Here is a 23,584-nt window from a genome sequence, read left to right as displayed (position 1 = left end):
ATTGGGTGTGAACTAGGTTGTTAGGAGGGACCAGGAAGGGTCTGTCCAAATGGTCCTTTCCTAAATGGGTGATAAGGGTATGGAAGTACAGCGTGGAATTAGAAGATGGAAAGCGATGGAATAAGAAAAGTGTTGTTTGGTGTAATGATACAGAGATGCAGAATTGGAAGGTTAGTGGTAACAAATCCATGGAAAGGAGTAATCAAAGGAGGTTTGAATATGAAAATGATAGAATGAATGGTGAAAAAGAGGACATGGAATTGAGGAGAGTGGGTAGGGTGATCAGAGTGCCTGAATATTTGAATGATTCTTGCACTGAGTAATGAGAATCATACATGCTTGGAAAGGGAGAGTGTCATGTCAATTTCTGCACAATATATATATATAACAAAACAATGTCCTCTTTGAAGTTTTTTTGTACATAGTTTTTAATGTTAAAGGAAGAGAGATGCACTTTGTAACAGGTGGATATCTTAGCAACTGTGAACTAGAACTGGAACATGTTACCTGTTGACAGGGTTATAAAGGCAGTTGATGACTTAGATCTGCTGGGGTTGGTCGCATGTATGGACTTGAAATAAAATACAAGAAATCAAGTGTATCGTGCAGTGGTCCTTTTAATAATCTTTCACATATTACAACAAGTAATGGCAAAGAAAGACACAGCTTACAGTGCTTCAGATAAAGCATTTAGAAAAACTGCCCCTCACAGTAGCTTAAACCCCTTCAGGTATATGGTTAATTCATGAGTTCATCTCATTACTAATTTCTCTGTTTAATTTTACATCATGTCTGAAACATTTTCAAGCAGGCAGACACGAACAGATGGAAAATTCTTACAAGAGACCTGTTTTTTCTTCTTCGATTACAAGTGTGTAAGTAGAGAAGGGGAGGTTTTTATTAGTGGAAATGAATGCTAAATTTATTTGGGTCATTCGCTACTTTGTAAAGAGAACACTACATGGAGCATGCAATATGTCCATGGCTGACTGCGTGTTATTTGAAGGGGGTTTCCATAACCTTGATTAAGTCAGTTTTTTGGTACTTGATTCTGACAACCAATGTTGCTATGGAATGAAGCCAGGTGTTTCTTACATTGTAACTGTTTCCAGGGTCGTGACTTGATGTATGAATATTTCATATCCTCCCACATATACGGCTGGGGAAATAATCTTGTAGCCATCAGTCCCTATTCCGAAAAGTAACCTTCATAAGTGAAGCTGACTGAAAGACTCATTGTTTCAGAACGGTGTGGCACTAACATCTGCCGGAGAAACGTTTGATCTCCAAGTTGCCTGCTCAGAAGTACAATCACCCCTGTGCACTGATGTGCTGCTTCATTTTGGTGAATTTGTTCACTACATTTTTAATGCATTTTTTTAAAGCAATTGGGTCTGGCTTTGTTTCTGCATTCCAGACTGTTCTTTGAGTGATTCCATCTTTTATACATTACCTTCTGTCAAACGTTTTTGGAGGCATTCCGCTGTGCAATTCCTGGTGATCGCTAGTTTGGTGCTATTTTGGCTGCTCCGTAGTGGATGTTTCACAACAAAGCCAAATGGTAATGGAAGTACCACACGTCCTTCTGGGTCATGAACGTATGATCCAGTACTTTGGAGTATCCTCATTACAGGAACTGAACCAGTATTGGTCTTTGTCTCTCTGGCTTGCATAGTTTTGGGGTGCACAGCCTGTGCTATGCTGTCTGTGGCATGCTTTTGAGCCTGAACTAGACTTATGCCTTGTTACGCAACTGGTGTTGACTACAGACATAAATCTGTTAGTGTATCCCTTGAGGGTGCATGTCCAGTGTTGTTCTTGGTTGATACCATTGCTGCAAGAAGCTTTTTACGCGTTGCATGCATCACTTTGGATATATGCTTCTGCTCCAGGCTTCATGGCGTTTGGCTCCTCTTCTGAGGCTGCACTCCAGGCACTAATGCCTTTTGACTGGGCTGGTACTGACAATGTTGGTTCCTTAGAACTTGCTGTTCAGGTCTCTGTGGCTCTGTTGTTTGCGGAAGTGGGTTCATCTGGGACCTAAATGACTGTATGAACATGGTACAAGTTTCAGAGATACTGTGCAGCACTTCTGGTGCCTCCTAGATTTACGATTCTGCTTTTTGCTTTTTAAATTTGTTCTCTTCATTTTTTAGTTTGCACAATTTTTAATTGGTAATTTTTGAATGGCTTTCAGCACTCGTTTGAATTATTAAAGCTTTTTATTATGTTGTTTATATTCTCAATAGTTATTTTCTCGTTATCTTCTCTTTGAGTAGTCTCCATTCTGACCAAGGAGGGTGTTGCATGGCCGAATTAGGTCTCCATTTTAAATTGATGTTTTTAACTTGACATCTTTTTCTAACAGTGCATTTTCACATAGTTTCCTATTAACATGAGAATGTGCTGCTTATGCATTTTATTCTTGGTAGGCATTGTCACCCTGTAGTCTGTATATCCAGTTGAGAAAAATACAATCAGGATGTAATGACTTTAGACTTGAGTATGAGGGTTTCTTTTCTGTGCTCGTTAAGAGGTAACCTGCTTTTGCTAGACAATCGAAAATCGTTGTTCTGCACCTCTGTCACAGTGTGATAGGGAGAGAGTTTTATTATATAAACAAGCGTCTGTGCTTCACTCGTTGACAGGAGCACTGCTGATCATGGAACCGCCGTGATCTGTGACTGAGATGCAGCCCTGCTGACTCTGACCTCTAGCTTGTTCAGGAAGATACACTGAGACTGGCTTCCTTACACCTAATACAGAGGTATGGCGGGTAGACTATTGCAACTGATCTGGCAGAAGGATGCTCCCGCTATGCTCTTCGTAATTTTTTATCTTTCCTGTGTTTACCTTGGGCATGCAAGAGTGATCAAACAAAAAGGTTAGATCTGTTTCCACTGATTCCTTGGGAATTAGAAAGTCATGTTCAAGGTTACCCACACCATCTATTTACCCTAGTCGGTTTAGGGGTTTTGATGGGGTACTGTGAGCTAGCTGAAACCAACAATTACTAAATATATACGTAGACTAAGTCTATATACTCTGCAATTCTCATTGTCATATACACAGTCCTGATAACCTTGTTGGAACCGTAGAACAGTATATGCCCTGGGTGCATCACATAAAATGGTGCAGACAACATACTGTGTTTTGTGAATAAGTAGTATGACTAGATGCTTTTCTCAGAGTCTAGGAGAGGCAAGGAAAAGGGTTTCTCTTGTGTAAACATCTGTTGTGATGTGATTTAGTATAGCACAAGATGGGGGATGAACATAGCTTCCCCAGACAGTGAAAATGTATTGCATGTATTCCTGTGGCTTGGAAGATAGAGATGCACATATTGTATGAAGACTGGGCTATCTGTTGAAAGGCAATTAAGACCTTGTTAGTAAAGGGCTGTAGATTTGTTATTCCTGAGCACTGCTATTTGGTAGATGGTAGGTGTGAAGGGTGGGGCGGCCGTTTCTGTTGCTCAAGATTAGGAGGTTTCATGGCAAGACCTGCCCTTTTATCTGTATCTGAATACTGCTTCAGAAAGGCTGGTGACAGAGGACTCAAACTCTGTTTTACCTTTGTTTTGGATACTCCTGGAACAGTAAGAAAATAACATTTAAAAGGAAACCATCCAAATTCATTCTGAAGCCATAGATAGTGAATCCACATTTCCAATTTGGAAAATATGCATAAAAGTGTGTTCCAAACCACCCCACTTTGTGCCATTTCCAATTTCTTCTTGACCAAAGAAGGAAGCGCTCTTCAGAATACTCAAGGGACCACTGCTAGGGCTTGTGACTAAACGACAGTCAGCCTCCAAGAGGTGAGAGCACATTAATTAAGTTTGAACTTTGTGCTCGCAAAGCTGAGGGTTAGCCTAGTGCCTATTATCCTGCCTGCTGATTAAGGGAAGAAAAGAGCTAGGCACTTCAGGAGGAGAGACTGTGCAGGAGGAGAAGCCCAGCATGAGGAACACCAAGGGAAAGCTGATTGCCCTAGAGAGCAAAGTCAGGAGTGTCCCATACTATCTGTTTCTCTGAGCAGTTCCTTTGTGAACTGCACCAAGACCCTGTAAGAATGAGGATCACCATGTCATCGTGCAGCCTGTGGTGAAACCGAGAACTGATGCAGCTGCTGCTCCCAACTCTACAGAAGTGGAGTTGTTTCGATGCTGAAGTGTAAATTTGATAAGCCTTGAGGGCTACAACTGCTGAAGGGAATCACCATTGTCGTATCTGCTCAGGGGCCACAGCTGCCATTCCGTAGTTCCAGTTTGCACTTGGCCTGGAGAGCTGCAACTGCCAAGGATGCCATGGTACTGAACAGGACCCGGCACACGGATGCCATCCAGTAATTCCTTTTCAAAAGGGAATTTGCTGTTGAGGCCCCTGCATTGAGAATATGCCACTGCGAAGAATGAGGATGCAAGTTGCCCTGTCTCATCACTATATATGCAGTAATCATGGGCCAGGTAAAATGGGGCTACAAATGGAATAAGGGATTAAAAGCGTGTATAAGAATATGGCGCAAGTACTTGAGACTTTTTGCCTGCATGAAGGTGTGAGTGAGAACTGTTGAACAGAGTTGCACATTTAACCAGTGGGGTAAATAGAAGTGATTTGCACCTGCAGCCAGGGAGAACATATCAAGAGTGGGTGCACCTTACTGAAAATTGTGTCTGAGATTACAGCTGAGTAATTGTGATTCCTATTGAATGGTGTAGTATTTTGTTTTGCTATGAAATGAAAGTACATTCTTTCACTAAAAGACAAGAACAGTCCTTTGGTTGACCATAGAGGTCTGAATTATTGTCCCCCACTGTGAGAAAGTAAGTTGTTGGTTGAATGGGGTGTGAGCTACAATCCCTTGCAGGGTGAACCACAAAAGTTCATTAATTTAACTGTGCTGAACTTTGGGTAGCTTGGCATAAAAAAGCAGTCAGGCTCAAATTAGAGGCAATGTGTTAAGTATTTATGCAGTACACAAACAGCAACACAGTGAGGAGGGTAAAAGGAAGGAAGGGTTATAGATGGAAGGGAGTGACTACCTTAGGCAGGAAAGCTGCCCTGTTTCTCAAAACCACTTTATTAGCATGGAAGGTAGAATAAGGGGGTTTTACAATGAGAGCCTGAAGCTCACTAACACGCCTAGCTGACGTAATGGCTATCAGAAAAGCTGTCTTAAAAGTTAGGAGCCTCAACAGACAACTATGCTTTGGTTCAAACGGTAAGCCCATCAAAAAAGTTCAAACTAAATTCAAATCCCACTGAGGCATTATAAATAGAGTGGGAGGAAATGTTTTAGTCAACCTTTAAGGAACCTAAGAACTATTGGGGACTTCAATAAAGAGGGTTGATCAGGTAAACAAATAAAAGCCGACAGTGCCGATAAATACCCTTTCACTGTACAAACTGCGCAACCTTTTTGTGCGAAGGAAAGAGCAAACTGTAACACATTTGGCAGATGGGCCCTTAAGTGGTCAATGTGTCTCTCCTCACACCAATTAACAAATTTTGCCCGTCTGCTAGCATAGACAGTCTTGGTGGAGTGTTGCCTGGCCAATAAAATACCATCCACCACTTCTGGAGGGAGAGAAAAAGAACTCAGATTGCCCCGTTCAATTTCCAGGCATGTAGGTGCTATAGAACCTGCCCCTGCGACAGCGAGAGGAGGTCTGCCCTGTGAGGGAGACAGAGGGCCAGTGAGAGTTGAAGAAGGTCTGTGTACCACACCCTTGTTGGCCAATCTGGCTTTTAATATGACTTGGGTCCGGTATTGACGAATCTCCCTCAGAACTCGAGGAATCGAGGGTCGGGCAGGAGACACTCAGCTGAAACATGTCCCTCATTGTCCCCTGCATCAGATACTGGAGGCGGCAGAATAACTGGCAATGCGCATTCTCATGAGTGACAAACAGGTCTATCTGAGGCATTCCCCACAACTGGAAGATGTGAAGAACTACCTCCGGATGGAGACACCACTCGTGATAGGACGAAAAGTGCCGGCTGAGACTGTCCACATGTACGTTTAGAACTCCGGCCAAATGGTTTGCTACTATGCAAATCCTATGGTCCTGAGCCCAGAACCAGAGACTCAGACCCTCTCTGCAGAGAAGGTCCGATCCTATTCCTCCCTGTTTGTTGGTGTACCACATCGCAGTAGTGTTGTCTGTCAAGACTTTTACCTACTGACCGTGAATGGACGGGAGGAAGGCCTTGAGAGCCAGACGTATTGCCCGCAACTCCGACAGATTGATGTGAAACATCTGTTCTACTGGAGACCAAAGGCCTTTGATCTCCAGGTCCCCCAGATGAGCTCCCCACCCTTGAGTGGAAGCATCCATTATGATCTTGGTCACCAGAGGTAGAAGACAAAATGGACTTCCTTGAGGCAGGTGCAGTCCACACTCCACCATTGCAGATCCACTGCAGCGTCTCTGGAGATCGTTATTGACTCCTCAAGACCCCCTTTGTGTTGAAACCACTGCTTGTGGAGGCACCACTGGAGAGCCCTCATGTGCCAATGTGCGTGAGTGACCAACAGAATGCAGGAAGCAAACAGCCCGAGCAGGCGTAGGACCCTAAGGACTGGAACAGCCGCTCCTTTTTGAAACATTGGAATCATAGTCTGAATGTCCTTAATCCTCTGGGGAGGAGGGTAGGCCTAATTCAATGTTGTGTCCAGTAATGCCCCTATGAATAGGAGGCACGGAGAGGGCTCCAGGTGAGATTTGGGCATGTTCAAGGAAAAGCCCAGGTTGAACAACAACTGGGGTGTCACCTGCAAATGGTGCAGCGTCAAACTCTGGGGACTTGGCTTTGATCAGCCAGTCGTCCAGGTAAGGGAAAACAGATATTCCCTTGCTTCTGAGGTATGCAGCCACCACTGCTATCACCTTAAGGAAGACTTGAGATGCAGGAGTAAGACCAAAAGGAAGGACCACAAGCTGGAAGTGCTGTGACCCTACCATGAACCGGAGATACTTCCTGTGCAACTTCAGAATAGGGATGTGAAAATACACATCCTGCAAGTCGATAGACACGATCCAGCCTTCTTTGTCCAGGGTAAGAAATACCTGTGCTATGGTCAGCATTTTGAATTTCTCCTGTTTGAGGAACAAATTCAAAATCCTCTGGTCCAGAATGGGCCTCAAACGACCATCCTTCTTGGGAATCAGGAAATACCTCGAATAACATACCTGACCCTTTTCCTGCTCCTGAACCAACTCTTCAGTGCCCTTTAATAGTAGAATTTGCACCTCCTGGTGAAGGAACAGAAGATACTCTACTCAGCATAAAGAATGTCGGGGAGGAAAGAGAAGGGGGAGGAAAACTCCTGAAAGGGAAGGGCACAACCATTTCTCACTATGCTCAACACCCATGAGTCTGATGTTATTAACTCCCACTCTTGGAGAAAATATAACAACCTTCCCCATACGGGCAGCACATGCTGGTGAAAGGGGAGAGACCTATGGCTGCTTTCCTGACTGGTTTTCCATTGCGGATAAAGAGGAGGAGGACGGCTGCTGGGCGGCACCATGCGATCTAAGTCTTCCACGACCTCTGTAGGACCTGTAGAAGGGGTTGGGAACCTGCTAGATCTGGAGCTGCTGCCGCTGACAGGACGAGCAACCTGCGACATCGTGATCCGAGCTTAAGCACCAGAGACAGTTCTCATGCGGATCAGTCACCGATATATGACCCCTGCACTCGTAATAATGTTTTGAGCTGGATTTCGTCGGCGGGGATATAGTAGTGTTGTAATAAATTCCCTCTAAACAGTTGAGCAACAACGGCGAGGTAGAAAACCATTAGCATCGAAGGCGCGGAAAAAAGGGAACTGACGTCAGCACGCCAGCGAGGACTTCTTATGGCTCCTATGATGTCAGACAGAGTCACGTGCAGAGCCATGCTATTATGATATCCTCGTCGACGTTGAGAGATAGAAAGAAAGAAAAAATTCTGTTGAAAGCTGACACATTGGGAGAATTCAAAAGGTGAGGAATCCACAGGTAGTTGTATCCATCAGAAATGTATGCAATATGCAAGCAACACAATGGAAACACAACACAATAAAAATCCCAAACCAATTCAGAATTAAAGATAACATTTTGATAAATGATTTGACACCACAACCATGCAAATCCAATTAGTAGAACCAGACTTCTGATTTTTTCAAGTTTAAGGTTCAAAAAAACAATCTGTCAGTTTTAAAAAATGGCCACCTGGGTATCTTTAGCACCACAGACAACCAAGGGTCCAGAAATAGATGGAGACCTCATGGGGGTTCAAGTCTCTTTCAGGCTGGGTCCAGGTGCAGGTTTAAGATGGTGGGAGCCTGTTATGTCCTCATGGCTCATAACAGGAGACCAGCTAAACAGCCCTTCTGAAGTCCTGGGTGCAGGTGATGATGCAGGCCTCTACAGCAGGGCTGGCCTCTGGAAGTTCCAATCTGGCTCCAGGCACCAAAGCAGTCCTTCCAGGTGCAGTAGCAGTCTGGCAGAGTGAACAGCAGGTCACAGCAGCAGGCAGTCCTCTGAGTCCTTACGCATGTCCAGTAGTGAAATAAGGAGTAGGTCTGAGAGTCCTATTGTTATACCCTGGTGCCCACCTCCTAGAAGTTGGGAGACTTTTCCAGAATGGTTCTCTGAAGTACCAGAAATTCTCTGCCTCCCTCACCCTGTGTCCTAGCTGGCTGCACTGACAATACAGGGCTGTTAAAACTATTGTATGGTGGCAGAGCCTAGCCTATTCAGTTGCAAGTGGGGTTGTGCTTAGCTCGGCCCTGCATCAAGTCAGGTATTGGTCCATTCAGGCTCAGATAATCCCTCTATTGTGTGACTGTCTGGAGTGAATTCACAAAGTCCCAGTTCTCAGTTACACCCAGCCATATGACCTAAGGCAGCTTACAGGCACAGAGGGGTAAGTACAGGTAAATGCCAACTTTTTTGAAATGGCGTTTTCAAATGTATAGTGATAAACTCAACTTCACTATTAAAGAGAGGTTATGAGTACAAATTCATAGATACCAAACATGATATATCTATTCAACTCTGGTTTAAAAATTACAGCCTCTTAAAATAGTAAGGAATCCCCAGTGTTATTCTATGGGACGGGTATGCCTCACAGTAGTGAAAAAACTAATTTGGGAGTTTTTCACTACTAGGACATGTAAAACTAAACAGTACATGTCCTAGCTTTCAAATATACGGCATCCTGCCCTGTGGGCTACCTAGAGCCTACCTTTGGGTGAGTTTTATGTAAAAAGAGGAGTTTAAGGCTTGGCAAAAGGTTTTTAAATACCAAGTTGACATGGCAGTGGGACACTGCCTTCAGGCTGCAATGGCAGAGCTGGGACATGTGTTAAAGTGCTACTTAAGTGGGTGGCACAATAAGTGCTGCTGGTCCACTGGTAGCATTTAATTTACAGGCCCTGGGTATATGGTAGACCACTCTACAAGGAACTTACATGTAAATGAAATATTCCAATCAGGTGTATGCCAATCAAACCATGTTTTTGGGAGTGAGCACAAGCGCTTTAGCACTGGTTAGCAGTGGGAGAGTGCTCAGACCTAAGGCTAACAAATGAAAAATCCAGCAAAATATGGGAGGAGGAAGACAAAAAGTTTGGGGATATACAGAGGGCCATTTTCAATACCCACACTATCTCCTTGCGAAACCTTTGACTGCTCATACTCTCTACCCTGAGAGTCAAATGCCATAATGGCTGTACTTGGCCCGGTTTGCATAGACATAGTAGGATGGACCCAGGACATCACTGGTGAACGACCTCAACCACCATGGTTGTGGCACAGAAGCTCCAGTCTGTCCTGTGGCCCTCTGAGCAGGGAATAACAATTATGCTGTCTGTTTGAGGGTCATCCTCATATATTATGCCTTAATTTCTATGTGTTGATTCAAACAGCACCCCACATGTCTTGTCATTCTGTGCCTTTTATTTATGTTTGCCTTTCATTTTTGTGCCAAAATGATTAGTGCCTCGAAGTGAGGCCTTGGGCTTAAGCCTCATTAGGGTCGAGCCTGTATTCAGTAAAGGGCTTGCAACCCACCCATCAATTACTGTTTGCTGGACCCTTTGTCACTTTTTGTACTGTCTCCTTCTCGGCCAGTATGTGGCTTGGCGTCACTTCCTGTTTCGTTTCGGGCACATGACCCAACCACAGATTTATTTGTTTTAACTAGTGTCCCTCTGCCAATACTGCTCTGATCAGGCACCATTTGTTTGTCTTTCTTTGTCCCAACCTCAGCCACCAGTTATTTGTGTTTGTTTCAGCTATTAATGTTTCTTTCTTTTGTTTGTGCTTCTTTATCTTGTTTTATATAGAGAGCTACCTTCTTGTTTTACCAAGGGCCTCGTCCATAGTACGAATGATGGTGATGCATTTCATGGTTAATTACAGATAACAAAATAATTTATGCAAACAATTGAGGCATAATATATTAATGCATTTTACTGCAATTTGGAAATAAAAACAATTATATAATTATTATTGTTTTCAAACAGATTTAAGTACAATACTTTATGATTATCTAGCAACTCCAGAGCGATAAGGAACTACAGGTTGAGAACTGGACTAAACACCATACACGGTGTGTCCGCTAGATGGCAGAAGTGTTCCAGACATAGCATTCGAGCGTCACATGTTGATAGTTTCACATATATGGAGGATTTAAGTAGGCCTGGGCTGAGTTCGCAGATTTCCGCTATGCAGAACTCTGCTAAGTGAACAAAAAACTCTGCTGCACTATGCAGAGTTCCGCAAGCGGCGGAGTGCGTTAGGTCACGCTGTTCGTGCTGATTTTTAGTTCCAGGTGTTTGTTGCACTGTAAAATCAGCACGGCTGGCACCCAGTGCAGTGCAAAAGAGCACTTCTTCTTTACTGCTGCTTGAGTAGATATTCTACTTGAGCGGCAGTTTCCTCAGCTCAAACAGAAGGTTTCTCAACGAAAGCAGTAGGGACAATCCACGAATGCCCGCGTTGAGAAATCTCGCTGGGAGGTGATTTGGAGTAAGATTTTCCTTGCTCGCTGTTGTCAACTTAACGTTGGTGAGAAATGAGGAAAAAACTCTGCTCCGCTACGCAGAGTTTTCCGTAACTCTGTGCTCTAAGTGAAGCGCAGAGTGGGAAAAACTCTGCAAACTCTACGAGCGGAGCAGAGTTCACGGCCCACCCTTAGATTTAAGTAGAAAATATGGGTATTTCTGCAGAACCAAGCTCTTCAGAAGAATAAACCTTAATGTACGGGAAATATATACACTGCATACTTCTATAGACCCCTTTTCAAATGATATTAGATTCCGCATATACAATGCTTGTATTGTCCTGGAATGCTTTTTCTGTACACTAGGGTACTCTTGCGCTCTTGCGTTAGGCCCAGGAATAAAACTAGGTTTTGGTGGGTCGCATGTTCTCGGCAGTTAGAAAATTCCAAATCCAAGTGCTGTTTTTTCATAAATATAGAGCATTAGAATGATTTTTTTTTTCAGTGGGCGAAAAACAACCAGAATAAATACATAGTTGTTAGAGGAACATCTTTCACACATGTTTCCACTCTACTCTGCAGCACTACACTCTGTGCCACTGAAATCTATGCCACCCTACTCTGGATTACTACACTCTATGCCTCTGCAGCACTCCACTCAATGCCACAGCATTCTGTGTCACTCTACTCTATACTACTGTACTCTACTCTGCAACATTGTATGCCACTCTACTCTACACCACTCTATTGTGCACCACTGTACACCACTGCACTCTATGCCACTCTACAACACTGCAATTTATGAAACTGTAGTCTACTCCACCGCGCTCTATGCTACTCTAGTTTGCACCACTAGACTCTGCACCACTGCACTCTACTCCACTCTAATCCACGCCACTGCATTCTACGATGCTGCATTGTACGCTGCTGAATTCTGTGCTCCTGCACTGGATGCCATTTTACTCTACAACACTTCATGCCAATGCACTCTACACCAGTCCTCTATACTCTATGCCACTCTGTTTCACTCCACTGTAAACCACTCAGTACCATTGCACTCTACTATACACCATTCTACTCTACGCCTCAATACTGCACACTACTCTGCAACACTGTACTCTGCGTCACTTTATGCCACTCTACAACACTCTACACTGTGCCACTGCACTGTATGCCACTCTACACCACTGCACTCTACTACACTACTCGGAAACACTGCACTCTACGTCCCTGAACTCTACATCACTCTACTCTGCACTACTGCATTCTTTGCCAGTGCACTCTAAGACCACTCTACTCTGCATCACCCCACTCTATGCTACTTCACTCTGTAGCATGCCACTCTGTGCCACTGCACTGTATTCCACTGCACTCTATGGCACTATACTGTACCCTACGCCACTCTACTCTTTACCACTCTACTCCACTGCACTCTATGCCACTCTACTCTGCTCCACTGCACTCTGTGCCACTGTACTCTACACCGCTCTACTCTACACCACTGCACTCTATGCCACTGCATTCTACTATGCAAAACTCTAATCTCTGCCACAACATTCTACGACCCTGCATTGTACACCGCTGTATTTTGTGCCACTGCACTGTACAACACTGCACTCTACACCAGTTTGCTCTGCAACACTCTAAGCCAATGCACTCTACACCAGTACACTCTACTCTACACCACTCCACTTTCTGCCACAAGACTCCATTTTATGCCACTCCAATACACAACATTCTGTGCCACTCCACTCTACTGTTTGCCATTCCACTTCACAACACTCCACACCATATTGCTCTACGGCACTAGGTTTTATCCATGCGGAACAGCACCCACACTGGTGTACAACATTGCTAAAACATATTGGCAAACCTATATAGCTTTTGCATAGGCAAGACCTATTGGCTTTGCCATTGGTTGTTTTTACTTGAAGTGGCATCTTTGCTGAGGCAGAGGATGAGATTTGCACTTGCAAAAGTGTGATAATTTGAATCGTAATAATAAAACTTGTAATCACCCTTAGATGTTTCTTTTGATGCAGCACAAGAGACTACTGTGGCAGTCACATCCGCCATTATTAAAGAAGAGGACGAGGTCTATTCTGTGGAATACCAGCACAGCAGGCAAACACAAAATATCAGTTGTCTTACAGGTAAGAAATTGTTGTTCTTTATAATAATCACACCCTGTTGCCATCCGCACTGCACAGCTATCTTCGATCCTGGGAAGGGGCTTTAATATTGATAATGTTTCAAATTGATCATACGTGGTTTTCTATTTCTGCCTCATCATCCTGTCGTGTTTTTTGTAGTACCTCTACATTTTGTACCGATAGTACTGGTGCCTGCTATGTTATGGGCCTACTCAATGTTCCCTTAAGGGCCGTGGTCCGCCTATTTTGTTTCTAATGGATAACTTTCCTTTATTTCTCTGCAGTTAGGGTTATATTATTGTATGTTCATTCGTTTTATTTCAATTACTTTAAGTTTTGATTTCTCTATGCTCCTGTACTGGATAGTGTTTTAATGTTAGCGTAGGGAGCTGTACCTCATGAGTTTTCTCTTGTGTTACATCACAAATAAGAATATTTTACTCATAGTGGTTCTGAAAATTACTATATCAGCAATGTTTTAAGCCTCGGTGGGAGAGAGGAATATTTTGACTCCTGAGATGCTACTTGTCTTTTTATCTGGGCTACAGTCTGGAACTATTCTAGCTTTTCAGAAATATAAACTGTCCTTGCGGGCTTCTCCAGCTGTTTGCCTTTAGTGTCACGTTATTAAATAAATATTGCACGCCCCTCCCTAGCCTTTCATCACTAATTGCCATTAGCCTTAATTAAGATGGGAATAAGTGTGATTTATTGTATGTTATCAGTATTCATATTTTCTCTTTGTGATTTATAATCGCTACCTTCATTATAATATCTGCTACAATAATTTTACATGTGCTTTGCATTCGATTGGCTTCAGAGGAAACCTTATAAAATAATGCTTGAGTTTACTGTGTGTGCTTAGTTGGGGGTGAAGGGCAACTGATACCCATGGTCTTAAAAACACAGTCTCTCTGATGGTTACTATTGTATGACTGTTACGTTCCAAATGCATACCTACGCTGGGTAAACCAAGTAGAGTTCTGAGTGTTAAGTTGGTATACCTGTGCTTACCTTAGGGCTAAGAGAAGTCTACCAGGTGTGTCAGGATTGACCCCTGATATGTGACAGTCCATTTCAACCCTTCTTGTTCCTGACTCAGGTTAAGCTCTCTTCTGTTCCTCTGTCTGTCATCATGTTTTAGTTTGAGCGTAAGTGTATGACCTCTTGTATACTTTTAAGTATACTTCTTTTGAGGGCTTCCAGCTATTTAATTTGTTAGTGTAAGTGTAATTTAAAAGTCCATGCTTGCTACTGGTCAGTCATGCCTCTTTGTCCCCCCTTTTTCTGTGTGGGAGCAAGGACCAACTACTGTATAGTTATGCTTTGTCCTGTTTATCTCTTCTTCAGGGTATTTTTTTTTTCTTTGTTTCCTGCTCGTGTTCAGCGAAGCTTCAGTTTCCATTGGCAGAGCATTCTTGCTCTCACCTTAGCTTTGCTTTGCTTTGCTCTTCGTTGCCTCTCTGCACTGAGTGTGCCTGCGTGCAGTCCACGGTGGTGAGAGGGAGGAGGTCTGCTTGTTTAATTACTTCTTTTTTTGTTATTATACCGACCCGCTTTTATCATTGGATGTGCACGGGGAAGAATGTGGCAATGAGTCACATCGGCGGCTGAAAAGCAACACCAAAAATAAACAGTGCCATATAAGCTTCCCCAGAGCTCCGGTCATCTGCTCATTATATTCGGTGGGTGCCGGGACCACAGGAAGCAACTTTACATTAACACTGCTGCGGCCATTCCCTCCTCTGTTGGTAATTATCCCTGTTCTCTGTGTTGTCTTTAGAATTAAGTAAATAAACACAATCAAATCTACATTAAGTAATAATTCACATGAGAAAAAGAGAAATAGTACTTGTCTGCTGCGAAGCAGCAAAGAAAGAGGAAGTGATGTTCAAGGTCCTGTCATTTATGGACAGAGGTTGTTGACTATGATTGGGTTATATTATGTATACATTAGAATCATGGGATGTGTAGTTTTTGTTTTTAATGTTATTTGATTGGCTGCTGTTTTAAAGTCAGTAAAGAAGGAGATAGCATAATCCTCGCCTCCGTGTCCTTAATAGAATTGAAAATTCGTGACGCGTAAGCTAGAAGATTGTTTATTATCCCCGTTCTCTGTGTTGTCTTTAGCATCTCCCTCCCAGTGCTGTGGCCTCCCCTCCGGAATAGCATGTGTATTGCCATTCACATTGTGAAATTAAATGTAAGTTGGAAAAGCACCCTCTACACAATAAGGACATGTTGCAGAAGCAGCGGCTGCTTCAGCTCGGAAAAGTAAGAAGCTAAGTGTTCAAACTGTGGTGCACTGTGAAACTCTGCTCTCTCTCAGTAGCTGCTGGGAGGGGGGACATTACCCTCCGAGGGTTAGTGCATAAAAAATACGCCGGAGCCAATCAAGAGTTTGTACCAAAAAATGTCACAAAGGGAGGGGTGGGAGATGTCGCCAAGAGACCCTGGTTGGGATTTCTGTAAGTATTGCACAGTCAATCTGATCCTTTATATTGCTGCCATTAGTCTCCATTCGACCCCTTCTCCCCACTCGCTCTTTTAAGGTTTATATTGAACACGCAGGGTGGCGTGGCAGCGAAGATCCAGCAGACAGTGCCTTGCTCTTCTTACTCTCGTCTACACCCATCACAAGCGGGGCAAACCGATCCTTTATATGGCCATCATTAGCCTCCATTCGATTCCCCCCTCCAAGCACCCTACTAGTGTTTATATTGAGCGTGCAGGGTGGCAGCGAAGTTCTACTTACCGCACAATTAGCCTGGTGTGCTGTGGCTATGATGTCAGTCTAGTTTGGCTTCCGGCGTAAATAAAGCCTGTTCATCAACATGATGTGCGCAGATGGAGTGTAGTATGCATGATAATCAGGCCCAAGGCCCTGGTTTTCAGACGTTTTGGGTCATGCAAAACATGGGAGAGTTTGCAGGTTTGTGCAATGTCACTGACAACTGCATTGACAAATGCACCATTTCTCTATGGTTTAGACTCTTGGCTCCTGGGCACTGTGGTGGGTGCTGTTATTTATCACTAATTCCCCGTGGCCAGTGACACTACAACATTCAATTGGTTATCCAACTTCCTTTATGCAAGATGAACTTGGATTCTGAATCATGCAAGCAGTGATACTCATTAAATTACCAGCCAGTGCTATATGTTTTAAATCTATAGTTCTTTACATTCAGGACAATATACAACATTTAAATAAAGATGTACACAAAAAAGTCCCATCACTGTCTGTGGCTGCAATGCGCACTCAAGCACTATGATTGATTGCTTTTTTGAGCTAAGGTGCTTTACTATTCATATCATGGGCCCTATTGTCTATGTTCTGAAAATCAGGCAATAATGTGGGTCTAGACTGGAGAAATGGGACTATTTGAAAATCTCTTTTTGTCCTCATTATTTTTCAATAGTTCTCTGGTTTACTGAAATGTTAATTTAACGCATCTAGCCATTGTGACAAGACAATACAGTCTATCTGTTCTTTGTGATTTATCCTCCCTAGTTGGATAAATACATCTGTGGTTCATGAAGCTGGTTATAATATCAGTAACACCACTACACTAACTGGAACATGCACAGTGATAATTACCCATTCTTAGTCCTCTAGACAGTGCTGCAGCTAGCTATGTGTCTGTTCATACATCCACTACACTCCGAACCAAAAACATTGTCATTTACAATGGCAGTAGCTCTAACTCTCACAAATGCCAGACATTGCATTGCAAATGCTTGTTCTGTAGGATTCTAGTGTGTTACAACTCTGTGGAGGTTAAATGTTCCAGACTTCCTTTTTACAAATGTTTTGTCACTTTGATGCTAATTTTGTATTATTTTATCACGCTACCAAAAATTATGCAGCATAGCAGCTGAACAGGAATTTCTCCACTGAAAATGAATAACAATGAGACAACTTTGGATAACATGAAGTACATATTGAAACATAATAGTTTCTTTCATATACATTCCTTTTTTCACATCTAAGCCTGAGAGGAATTTTATGGCTCATGTTCATGGCGAAGAGAGAGCCTGTCAAAATTTAGCAAGCTTGGATTTGGCTGAATTTCTGACACTCCTTAAGAGTTACAATCTGGGTCAGAATGTGAAGTAACCCCTGTTCCTACCCAAGACTACATATGTGCCTTGGAGATTTTTTTTCTAGTTTTTGATGCAGCTGTTTTTCCATGTGAATGCCCCTGTGCTGTCCTTTTAAGGTTTCATCCGCACACGTGCTTGTGCACTGCTTGCAAACTCTATTGTTAAGAAAAAAAAACTTCAAAGGGTCATAGGACCAGCCCCTTAATTGCCTAAAATTACCATTGGCTTAGTCCAACGTCGCTCTGATTTACATGCTTCTGATTGGCCAGCATGCCTTCTGCACGTCATCCTGCTTCACTTCCTGTTGTCTTCATCTTTTTTGCTGTCGGGTTGCCTGTGGACCAAGTACTCCTTGCGGTCATATCTCTTTGGACACTAGTCAGTGCCCTTCCCTGTGGCACCACCCTGAAAGTACTTCTTGTTTTTTTGCTTCGTGCTTTGTGGCGGTATGTTGTTTGGGCTTTTCACAGTTTTTCTTTAGTGTCTGCACCCGGAGACTTGAAGGTATTGGATCGATTTACATGAGCACGGGTTACATTAGAGAAGAAGACATTCATTTTTGTTAGGCGCCGGGAATTACTGTGATTACATTGTGTATTGAGTGGGCTGCTTTGTCTCCGACTTTTGATCTGTTTCTGCAGCCTGTGGTATTACAGGTGATACTGCTTCTTGTTTAGCACTTCGAGCATGGTCACGGTGATGGCACGTTAGGGAATAAATCTCTCTCTCTCTCTCTCTCTCGTGACCAAAAACCAAGGCGTTGCAGAGTCAGATACTCTGATTCCTCTGGCTGCAACATAATATCTTTTTCTCAGTAGGAAGCCACATCTATGCTGGACTGTCATGCACCTTTTCTGGGTAGTGGCTCACACATGTGCCACTCTTTCATGCGCCTGCTCTTCTACCTTTGAGCAGGCCTTCCCTATACCTGAACAGTGGCCATCTTTCATAACCACCTACTGCGAGTTCCATTTCCTCCATACTCAGGCAGAAAGTGGTGCAGTGACATCAGCGCTTTTCATCATGGAACTACTTTATTTTCTAATATTATTCTGATTAAGACTGGCAGGCTGCAGTGCGCCAGTCCTCTGAAGGGTGATTTATAAATTCCATAATACAGTTGTTAAAGAACATTGAATTGGAAACAAGTCTTGAGTTTCACAGGCATATTTACAGTGGGAAACGTCCTAAACAAGGTGTCATAAACAAAACGACTGCCTTTTTCTCTGCCTTAACCACGCATGTACCAAACTATGCATATGCGTGGTTAAGGCAGAGAAACAGGCAGAGAGCAGTCTAGTGGACCAGGAGAGGACGCAGGTAGGTAAATAGGGCTGGGGCAGGTTTGGGGGGTAGTTTTAGGGTGAGGTGCATTAAGGGCTTAGGGTGGGTGGGGGGTCAGGGTAGTTTATGTTTTAGGGGCAGAGGTGGGGTAGTTTATTTTTTAGGGGTGTGAGAAGGTCTAAGGGAGGGCGGGAGGAGAGGAGGATGGATCGGGAGAGGACTTGGTGAGGAAAGTGGGGTTGGGGGTAGTTTCTAGCAGTGGGGCGGATTTAGGGCTTAGGTTGGGTGGGGGGCCAGGGTAGTTTATTTGTTAGGGGCAGGAGTGGAGGGGGTCAGGGTAGTTTATTTTTTAGGGATTAGGGGGGGTAGGGGGTTCGGGTAGTTTATTTTTTAGGGGTGGGGACTGTTTTAGGGCTCAGGGTGGGTGGGGGTGTCGGGGTAGTTTAGTTTTTAGGGGCAGGGTGGGGGGGTTGGGTATTTTTTTTAGGGCTTAGGCTGGGTGGGGAGGTTGTGGTAGTTCAGTTATTAAGGGTAGGGGAAGGTTATAGAGCTTATGGCGGGTGGGGGAGTTGGGGTTGTTTAGTTTTTAGGGGCAGGTGTGAGGGGGTTGAATGGTATTTTTTTAGTGCTTAGGGTGGGTGGGGAGCTCGGTGTAGTTTTGTTGTTATGGGTGGGGGAAGGTTTTAGGGCTCAGGGCAGGTGGGGGATGGCGGGGTAGTTTCCTTTTTAGGGGCAGGGGCGTAGGGGGCGGGGTAGTTTTTCTTTAGGGTTTAGGGTGGGTGAGGGGTGTTTCCATTTTTAGGGGTAGGGGAAGGTTTTAGAGCTCAGGGCTGGTGGGGGTGTTGGGGTCGTTTAGTTTTTAGGGGCAGGGGTGAGGGGGTTGAGGTCGTTTTTTTAGGGCCTACGGTGGGTGGGGAGCTCAGTGTAGTTCAGTTGTTAGGGATGGGGAAGGTTTTAGGGCTCAGGGAGGGTGGGGGATGTCGGAGTAGTTTCGATTTTAGGGGTGTGGGGGCTGGGGTAGTTTTTCTTTAGGGTTTAGGGTGGGTAGGGGGTAGTTAAATTATTAGGGGTGGGGAAAGGTACTAGGGCTCAGGGTGGGTGAGGGGTGACTGGGTAGTTTACTTATTAGGGGCAGGGGTTGTTTTGGGCCTCAGGGCGGATGGGCGGTTTGGGGTACTTTTTTAGTTGGTAGGTAGGGGGTTGTATGACACAACCACACATGCTGTTTCCACATATGCCTTTACTAAGCATGCTTTTACAACAAAATTGTTTGTAAAGGCATGGGTGCTAAAAGCATACGTGGAAAAGACGCGGTAGTAGTTCTGACTTCGTTGTTAAGGCATGTGTGGTTCCGGCATGCGTGTTTGTGTCATACAACCATTTACAGTGCTTGTACAGTAGAATATTTTATTCTCCTAATTTTCCTGATTTTCAGAACAGAGTAAGTAAATATATGACTTCCACAACTTGATGATTTGAACTTGTGTCACACTTATGGGATTCTGGTGGTTTCGCCATTGTTTTTGTATTTTGCATTCTATCTTACTATCTAATTGGATTCCAAATTTTAGAAAAAGGTTATAATAATGTTTGTTTTAAATTTGATGAACCGTTTATAGTTGTTTATGTTGTTATTAATTCAGTATTCCTCACAGCATAAACAACTATTAACGGTTCATCAAATTTAAGTCAAACATTATTATAACCTTTTTCCAATATTTATCTTCCTGTTAGGTGGTAAGATAGAATGCAGAAGAAAAAACAAAGGCGAAACCTATTGGCTTTGCCAATGCTTTTTTATAAATGTAAACAATACATGCCTTTTTATCTTTGAAACATTTTGTAAAACTCCTCTCATTGCATAACACTGCCAGGGGCAAAGATCTGGGAGGAGGGGGGAGGTGAGGGTGTTGTGTTTGGGGTGTTACACTCCCCTAAAAATGTTATTATTTAGGGATGGGGAAATAGTTGGGTACAAGTGCTTTCAGTTGGGTAATGTGAAGTGTCTGTCGAATTTCACCTGTTATTTTTACATGCCCACACTGAACAAAACGCATTCCCTTTCTCTCATCTATCTTTTGAAGGCCTTAAAAATGTTGATAAGTTTGGAAGTACTGCATGAAAACTACCCCTAATAATCTGCCCTCCTCTCTCTTTCCACTGCCCCTAGAGCCCATTCATGTCCTACTTCTCATATAATGGGTTTTAACAAGATGTCTGAGCATGGTTGTTGGGAAATCTGAAGTTCACACCCTCCAATCACACTGACCAAGCTATGCGCCTGAACACTGTTCCTTTCCTAATCTACCTTTCCAGCTTCTGAATTCAAAATGTTGTTGCTTAGCACTTATTAACAGATAATCATGGTGAAGATTACAACATTTACAGAAGAATGTAACACATGTAGCTCTATGCATGCTTCGGGAGAATAACACAGCTGTCTTTGTGGAAGTATCCTCATAATGAATATTAATGAGCTCTCAAATTGTATCCTCCTTTATGGCCCCCAGCATAAGCATCCAGTAGCCATTAATTTAAAACGAAATCTGATTAGAAAGCTTAGAGGTAGTGGCCGGCTGCTCTTTAGGAGGGGAGTGGTCGAGACCAACAGAAGGACTAAGATCATCAGGGGAGACCAGGACCAGTTGTACAACAAGGGACAGGAAGGCCAGGCCTGGGAGGATCAAGAGGATTATGACCAGTTGGACTAGGACCAAGAAGATCAAGACCGTCTGGGTCAGGAGGACCTAGGTCAAGAGAACCAAAGAGACCAGGACCATGGGTCCAGGGCTGAAACAGCCAAGACCAGGAGGACCAGGACCACTTGGGCCGATAGGAAGAGGATTAGGTGTTCCAGGGCAATGGGCCAGAACCAGGAAGACTAAAGTAAAGATGATTAGGACTAAGAGGAAAAGGACGAGTAAGAAAACTAGGAACGACTCTAAGTTTAGGAGGCCAGGAATACAATAGGGATTGGGTGGATCGGGAATAGAAAGACCATAACTAGAAGGTTCAACACCACAAGGATCAGTATCAGAAGCACTAGGACCAGGGACGTTAGCAGGACCAGGAGCAGAAGGACCAAGAGGACATGGGGAAACCTGGACCACGGCCAGAAGACTGGGAAAAAGACCCAGACCTGAAGGATCACGATAATGAGTACTAGGATTATGTGAACTAGGACAATGTGTGCCGGACCAGGAGGCTAAGGAGTGAGACAAGGACCTTAGGTAGAAGGAAGGACCAGGAGCATGATTGGAAGGAGGAGGAAAAAAACTAATAGGCAGTCAAGGAAGAGTCAGAAGGTCAGGAGGGGTAAAGCCACGGGGACTAGGACCAGAAGGACCAGGCATGATCAGGTCTCTGAGCAGTACCAGGAGTATGAGGAAGGTCACTAGAGCCAATGCAAGAACAGCCAAGACAAGTACAAGACCCAGAACAGGACCAGGAGGCGCACCAGGTGGAAAGCACCAGAGAAAAGTGATCTTAAGGAGGAAGAGGAGGACAGGACTAGATGTAGAAGAGGACTAGAGGGTTGTGAAGAGAAGGACCAGGAGTAGGAGTGGGCCAAGCTTTTAACCAGAACTAAAGAATTAACAGCAATGGTGTCTTTTGTGGTTAGTCTGGAGATATGACATGAAGCAAGGATCTGCTGATTTGTAGGCGACAGACCTGACGTCATTGTTGACATGACAGTAGTTAAGATTGCAACCCTGAATACTCAGGGACTTAGATCTCCCATGAAAAGGGAGGCTTTATTTAAATGCCTGCACAGAAAAGAGAGCAATATTGTTGTAGTTCAGGTAACCCACTTATAGAAGCAGGACATCTTATGATTAGGTTTATGCTTCTACCCCTGTCTAATGCACACAACTGCATGCACTAAAACTAAGTGAGTTGCAATGTTGAGGAGAAAAGTCTACGTTATAGCTGAAACTCAATGTAGAGATTTAGAAGGGTACAGGTAGAGTGATGTGTATAAAAGGGACTTTAGTCAACTGATGGGTTACCTTAGTCATTCTTTATACACTCCTTAAAGGGAAGGAAACGTTTTATGAAACTTTCCTGAAGCTGTCCATATTCATTAGTGGTGATGTAATAAGAGGTAGAGATTTTAATGTGACACTTATCTCTGACTTGATCACTCATAAACTAGAATTCCACAGACAGCCTACCCTGACCTCACCAAAACGTGAAATCAATGACCTGGCCTTCACAGACATGGGATCATTCTTTTTTTAAAAAATATTTATTTGCATTTGTAACATCAGAAAGACAGACAGATATCACAACAGAATCAAAAGCTGTCAAGTGATAGGTGTCCAAACATACAGCGTGTACAACCATGTTTGTATACCTTTGCGATGGAGTTATAGAGTCCCCACCCTGTGCAACCTGTGCACTGGTCTACATTCATACCCTGTATTATACTGTCTACCCAACAATTTATTATGTTTAAAAACAACATCAACAAAACATAATTCAATGTGCGCAGTTGCTAGTATAGTGTGGGTATGCTGCCGGCGGGGAAGGGAGGTGTGCTAGATGGGCATGTAGGGGCAGGGGTCTGGATATCGAGGTAGGTTAAGAAAGGGGGGATGGGCAAGCAGGTCTCCACACGGAGCGGGAGCGAATGGGGTGGGTAGGTTTGACAATTGTCAGTGTGCAAAAGGGTTCCCCCTCCCAGAAATACAGTCCATACACAGACATGGCCAGTGACTTCCCTTTCATGATAATAATATAGGTGGGAGGGGGCAGGGTGAGGATCCCTAGGTGACGGCACCCACTAATAACAAAGGGGGGCAAGAGTTCAGGGTGGCATCTTGTTGGACTTGGCCTCCACAGAGGACAACTACTGTTTCCAGTCTGGAGGTATGGTTGGACCAGCATGCCCCACACCTAGTGTGCACAATGCATTCCTCTCTGCCAATACGCCAGAATGCAGATCAGCGAGCCACAAAGGTATTGAGGGGGCAAGGGACGATTTCCAGCTCATAGCTATTTGGCATTTGACGAGAATCAGAGCTAAGTCAATTAATTTAT

The 23,584-nt window shown here is 43.8% G+C and overlaps 1 protein-coding gene across 1 annotated transcript in view; it reads left to right on the top strand.

Annotated features, from left to right (window-relative positions):
* LOC138259594 (gastrula zinc finger protein XlCGF57.1-like) overlaps positions 1-23,584 on the top strand; it is a 215,101-nt gene that overhangs the window by 87,742 nt on the left and 103,775 nt on the right. The window contains exon 4 of the mRNA XM_069207427.1: positions 13,043-13,153. Coding sequence (XP_069063528.1) covers positions 13,043-13,153 — 111 coding nt within the window. The remainder of the gene's footprint in view (positions 1-13,042; positions 13,154-23,584) is intronic.

Source organism: Pleurodeles waltl, chromosome 9 (assembly GCF_031143425.1).
Source record: "Pleurodeles waltl isolate 20211129_DDA chromosome 9, aPleWal1.hap1.20221129, whole genome shotgun sequence".
NCBI lineage: Eukaryota > Metazoa > Chordata > Amphibia > Caudata > Salamandridae > Pleurodeles > Pleurodeles waltl.
The sequence above is the reverse complement of the archived record's forward strand: the minus strand, read 5'-3'. Positions and strand labels throughout refer to the sequence as shown.